At 46.0% G+C, this 6,000-nt stretch overlaps 1 protein-coding gene across 1 annotated transcript in view; it reads right to left on the bottom strand.

Annotated features, from left to right (window-relative positions):
• Positions 1 to 1,517: 1,517 nt before the first annotated feature.
• The window catches only part of RCL1 (RNA terminal phosphate cyclase like 1), a 28,482-nt gene continuing 23,999 nt past the window's right edge, over positions 1,518 to 6,000 (bottom strand). Inside the window, exon 9 of the mRNA XM_009274300.1 lies at positions 1,518 to 1,833. Coding sequence (XP_009272575.1) covers positions 1,683 to 1,833 — 151 coding nt within the window. The 3' untranslated portion in view covers positions 1,518 to 1,682. The remainder of the gene's footprint in view (positions 1,834 to 6,000) is intronic.

Below are 6,000 nucleotides of genomic sequence, written 5' to 3'. Positions count from 1 at the left end.
AAGGGAGCAAGGTGAATTCTTCCTTGTCCACATACTTTTTCCTAATGTAACTTGAAGTTTAAAAAATATAGTCAAAGAATTTTATTTCACATTCTACTGTTTTATTTAGGGTTTCCTTAGCTGCAAATCAAATTTTGGAAAGCTAGTAAATTGTAAGAAGGGCTTCGCCCTCTCCCTTCCTCCCATCCCTTCCTCCCACCCTGGCAACTCCCAAAGCTGTTCTTTTGATGTGTCAGTTCAAAATAGCCATTTATCTTTTGAAGTGCCATCTTATAGGGCTGGGGAAAAGGTTTTTTTGGTTGTTGTTTGTTTTGAAGGGAAATAAAACCTTATTTAGGAAAAAATACTTTATTTTTCCAAAACATGTTTAGACAGATTGCAACAAGAACAAAGTACAGTACAAAAATTACTCACACAGCTTGCAATAGTTAATAAAACACTAACCAAATACCTAACTTTTTGTCAAAGTCCTTTTGGGTCCAATATACATTTTTCATATTACAGAGGTAATGCCCACTTTACAGTGGCATCAGATAAAGTTTGTAAGACCATTATAACACAGTCACTAGTATTTGCTCTCTTTATATACCAGCTTTTGACATGGTTTTATTTTACTCCAGACACATCAAGTGTAGTCTGAAGTCAAGTATAAATTTCTTTCCTTGTGTCAGGAGTTCAGCATTAACTTCAGCAGGTTTGCCTGGAATCTACCAAAAGCCTTTCTTGGGTAAGTATTTATATCCTGGTAGAAACTTTTTGCACCTGTCCAAGCAGTGCCCATACACCATTATCCCCTCTTCCAAAAGGGAGCAGCTGCACAAAATGTGATGGTGTAACTGAAAATATTTTTCTCCCTCAAAGCCTACAGCTCTTTTTTGCTACCTTTCACAACTAGTTGTGAACTGCAGTGTGTGGCATGCCGAACAAACCTACAAAGAATATATGCGACAAGTCAAAAACTGTCAAGGAGGTTTCTCCTCCCATGCCCATCTTTGCAGAGGAGGCTAAAACAAGTCAGTATAGGCTGTGATCTCTTCTGCAGTATTCTAACATTAAGAAAAATGAAAAGACAGATATTTTTTTCTTCCTGTGAAACTGTAATTTAGTCAATGTATGCAGGAGTGAAGCATCTGACAAATTCTATACACATGTAATGTATAAACAAAAAATTGTCACACCTTTACTTTTATTTCCATGCCAGTATTGTCTCTGCAATTACCTCAAGAATCTAATGTTTCTGTTGTGATCATTTGTTTTGCACTGCAAAGCTCATTTTGGTCAATCTTGTTTTCCCTCTGTATCTAAACCTTTCAGAAAAAGCTAAGGGTGGAGTCTGTAGATACACAAAACTAGAACACCCACTGCATTAAGGCTTGAGGGCACAGGGACATAAGAGGCACTGTGTCCCAAGCAGTGGAATACAGTGCAAAGCGTCCCAAGCCAGCTGAGATGCCAGCCAGCCGTTCCATGCAGCACAGAATACTGGCGTTGCATTTATAAACAGTAGAGGTCTAAAATGCTTAAAGTCAGCTTTATTGTTTACATGCAGCAAGCTTGGGTACCTCTGCACTGGAATCATCACTGGTTTTCCTGTGCCAGAATAAGCACAGGGAAAGGCAGGTTTTTATCAGATCTTCGCAGTGTTTTCTGTCACCCCATTTCATGAAGTCTGCAGATGTTTCTTATCTTATAGTTTTGCTAAGGTTGGAAAATCCAATGCCAACACACGTCATTAAGACTTTCTCCCCGCCCATGTGCTCTTCCTCAGGGGTCTTTGTTTCAATTTTAAACATGATCTGGAAGAAGCTTCTCAGGTGTCGCAGAAACTCAATTCTGAGGGAGAGAAAACAACAGAGTTTAAGAAACGAAACAGAAAGCCCGTTAGCAGTATGTACTAACACTTATGCCAGCAACGAGCACAGTGAATAGAACATGAAAATATTGCTTAGTACACATAAACAAGCCTACAGGCTCCAAACATTGTTCTCACTTGTGTTGTCGAAGTGGCTAGTGACCCCTACTGAAACCACTGCACTCTCTGTATAAGCAGAGAGAGAAGGAATGCCTGATAAGATAGCAAGACAAAATGGTGAGGGAAGAAGAAAGGAAGGAGAAAGAAGAGATGTAGCCAGGCAAGGTCACTCACTCATGATGCTGACTCTCCATCAGGGCTGTATGAACCCCATACCAACCTGTAGTACTCCCCCCCCCAATGTTTAAAGCAGAAATAAAAGTTAAACAGGGATAGCCAAAAGGTTGGCCTTGGTGCATACTTTAAGAGACATCAGATCCTAAAGCATGTATTTGGTATGTATTACTAACTTGTCCACTTCTTAGTTAAATATTTTGTTATGATCACATTCAGACTCAGAATTCTTCCTGTTTTCTCTCCTCATTTTCAGGAAAAAAGAGTAATTTTCCTTTCATCATTTTAGAATGAGAGGCACGAAGAGACTAAACAGACACAGCGCTCCTAAACGCACATTGACTGGAGGGCGAGTGACAGGAAAAACTACTGAAAAATATAAAAAAAAGAACAAAAACAGCCAAGAAAACATTCCTACTGGCTTCCTCAAAACAGGAATAAGCAATTACACCAAAAGGATACAAATATAAAACTGGTAATTGCTCCTGACTGAAGTCTGGTCTCTTCTAGTCATGGCCACAAGCAAGTCTGCAGTCTTGAACTAAGGTTCAATCTCCTGCAGCAATTGGTATGTGCCCTTCTTAGGTTAAGTTTAACCTTTAAAGAAAGGGAATGTGCACATCCAGTCCGCATATTTGTTTGGCTGGCAATCTGGAAAAAGCCTCTGCGCTGCATGCTGAGAGCACAATCGCAAGCTAATCACACTTACATCATTACACCAAATCAAGAGAAAGTACCCACAAAATGGGAAGCAGGAGACCAAGAGCATAGGACTGTCGCCACTCTAACATCATGTAGCCTCTGAAAGCCTCCTGGCAGCTCCTATTCACAGAAATTGTGAATAAGCACAATGAAAGTTGCAGGAGTAAGAATTGCCTTATCCACTTCAGTTGGGCATGCGCTCGGGTATGTGCATGGGGAGAGGAGGGCAACAGCAGGAGCCAAAGAGAGGCTGCTGTTACCTACACTGGTCTGTGCTTAGCAAGATCGGAGAGTTATCTCTGGGGCAGTCAGCTGAATACCTCTGCAGGGTAAATGTGGGCACTTGGCTCCCCATGCTATGTACACCTTTCTACCTCACCTTCCTGGCCTCAGCACAGACACCAGCTCTCTCATCGCTCAAATGGATTAACAGTTGAAAGAATGAACTGAAAAGCACCTTTTCTTCCATGCCTCCCCAGCTGCAAGGTTTCTGGTTGCTGCTATAATAGGCAAATGGGCATATGCTGGCACAAATGCTTAAGTAAAGCTGACAGGCAACAAGCTCTGTACCAGCCTCCTCCTTAGCTGGGTCCTTTCCCAGAGCTCTGGCAGTGTGACAAGAAAGCAGCCAAGCCCAGAACAGCAGGAGTGGCATGCTGAACTGCAAGGAGGGCACAGAATAAACTGTACAAATGCCAGAGGCAGCGTGGAGCCGGAGGCTCAGGGAAAAATCCTAAAAGCTGATCAGCAAACTCTGCAACATGTTGGTGGGATCAGTTCTCTCTGTACCTCTCTTTGTACATATGTGGACAACCGTGCTTCTCTACCTCTTCTCCCTTTTGAATAAAGGCAGAGTGAGGAAAAAGCAAGAGGGCTTTGCCACAGCCCCCAGGTACATGGGAAAGGCTCACAGGAGTGGGAGCAAAGGGGAGGCTGCCTGGGGATGTTGGGGGAGAATTTGGGAGCAACAAGAGGCCAGCTCTGTCTTGTAGCAGTAGAAGCACAAGTGGTAAGAGCCCTGGAAATAGGAGAAAAAGAGGGGGGAAAGGCAGGGATATGTGACAGAAGGGCAGCAGAAAGCATACTTATATTAGCTTGAGGCTGATATGGGTCACACGTGGGAGGGTTTGCACTTCAAATAGTAGTGGAGGCTGCACCAAACATACACGTACAGACTGGAGGACTGAGGGAGGGAGGGAGAGGTATAGAGAAGCTTATTTTGCTGGAAATGTAGACCGTGTGTTCAGGCAAGAACAAGGCAGAGCTGAACACTTGTCCTTAGGCTTGGGGACAACTACATGAGCCCCAGTGGAGGTTTTCCTCAGGGCCAGCCGCTTTCAAATAAAAAACCATTGTACTACCAAAAAAAAAAAAAGTCTGTTTATCTAAGTGCTATCTTTTCCCAGAAGCCTGCTAAGCAACACCAAAAGGTACATAACCACTTCACACATCTTAGCTCCCTGTCAGGGCAAAGTGACCAACTCACAGATCAGTGCGAGAGAAGACCTGCGCATCAGCAACGCCTTCTTGGTTCGACTGCCCCACAAACAGCACAGGGCACAGCCTGGCAGCGCCGACGGCCTCCGGTATTGCTCCCCAGCGTCCCCGGGGGGGGAGCGGGGGGGGAGCGGGGCCTGACCTGGGGCTGCTGGACACGGCCTGCGGCCAGTGCCCGGGCGCGCGGGCCGCCAGGGGGCGCCGCGCTGAGGGGAGGCCCCGGCCCCGGTCCGACGGGCAGCAGGCAGGCTGCGGGGAGGGAGACAGGCCGAGGGCCTGGGTGCGGGGCGGGACAGACACCCCCGACCCCGGGGAGGGCTCGGGGTACAACCGAAAGCGGGGCGGGGAGGGCTCGGGGTACAAAGCGGCGGCCCCGCCGGGCAGAGGCGGCCTGCCCGCGGACGCCCCCCCACAGTCAGCCCCGCCTCAGGGGCTGCGCCTGGCCTCCTCCCCTCAGCTTGAAGCCCCTAAACCCTTGCGAAACCAGGCACTGAGTCTTTCCTGTTGCTCTCCTTCACGTACCCTTGGCTCATGCCAATTCACCTGCATGCAGACTAGCCTGTCCTGCAAGACTGATCTCTGCGAGGTGGCAACACAGCTAGCACCCTGCATTTGATTTTAAGCTCAGCTTGACAGAGAGGTGCTTGCTTCTGTGAAATCTGGAGCATAAGATGAGAGGAGGTAATCCAGATGGCCACAGGCCAAGTGGTCTTTTTGGGACTGGTGTCCCCAGTGCCACTCAGGACAGCCCTGCTCATGGTGTTGCCTGCCATCATGCCATTAGCAGGGGCAAAGGATGTATCTCGTGGAAATACACAAATATGGGAGATGTTTCCTCATTCTGATGGACGTATTCCAAAGCACTATGTCCCCACACAGTGCTCTCATCTGCCAGCTGAACTGTCACATTCATGCTACATTGTGCTAGACAGGGAAGCCAATCTAGCATAACATGGTGTATAAATAACTTTGGATTCTGTAGGGTGAAAGTGTTAAATGCAGAGGTGTCACAGCCCCAAGAGAGAAAAGAAGGGACAATGAAGTGGAACATGACTACTGCAATTTACTTGAAAAGTCTGTGCATCTGATGAGTTGCTTGCGAGCCAGATTTCTCAGCCCTTTATGAGCTGCCTTAGTGAGGGCACAGGGGTGCTGCAGACAGAGCTGCATGATTTCTGAATAGATCCTCATAGGACTGATGAGTCACAAATTCTCAGAGAATCACAGATTTTATGATCTCATGTGACACATGCTGCTTCAGGATGTCTGCTCCTGACCTTCATCCCTGCCACGTGCTCCTAGCTTGGAAGAAGTGACAACCCACCTATTTTAAATCAGCCTGCTTACAAAATAAACTAGTGTGCTTGCGTGATTTTCATAGCATCAAAAAAAAAAAAGACAAAAAAAAGACTGGACAATGACAAGCGATTGGTTTGTTTCACATGCTTAACTGTGCACTTCAAGCGCCGATACCTACTCTTTGTAAGCCTTTCACATGTATACTTACTTTACAGGGGATTACTTTACCCCTGTGCAATGGGAGGCTTCCCTGTCTTCCCCTCAAAATCTGATGAATGTTGTTTCCAAGATAACAAGGGTTGAGAATAGCAGTTAGGCAATTTCTAGCTCTCATGTGATGGCACCACCATTCTTCA

The sequence above is a fragment of the Aptenodytes forsteri genome, unplaced genomic scaffold (assembly GCF_000699145.1).
Source record: "Aptenodytes forsteri isolate BGI_AS27 unplaced genomic scaffold, ASM69914v1 Scaffold46, whole genome shotgun sequence".
In the NCBI taxonomy this organism is placed as follows: Eukaryota; Metazoa; Chordata; class Aves; order Sphenisciformes; family Spheniscidae; genus Aptenodytes; species Aptenodytes forsteri.
This window is presented reverse-complemented; position numbering and strand designations above follow the sequence as displayed.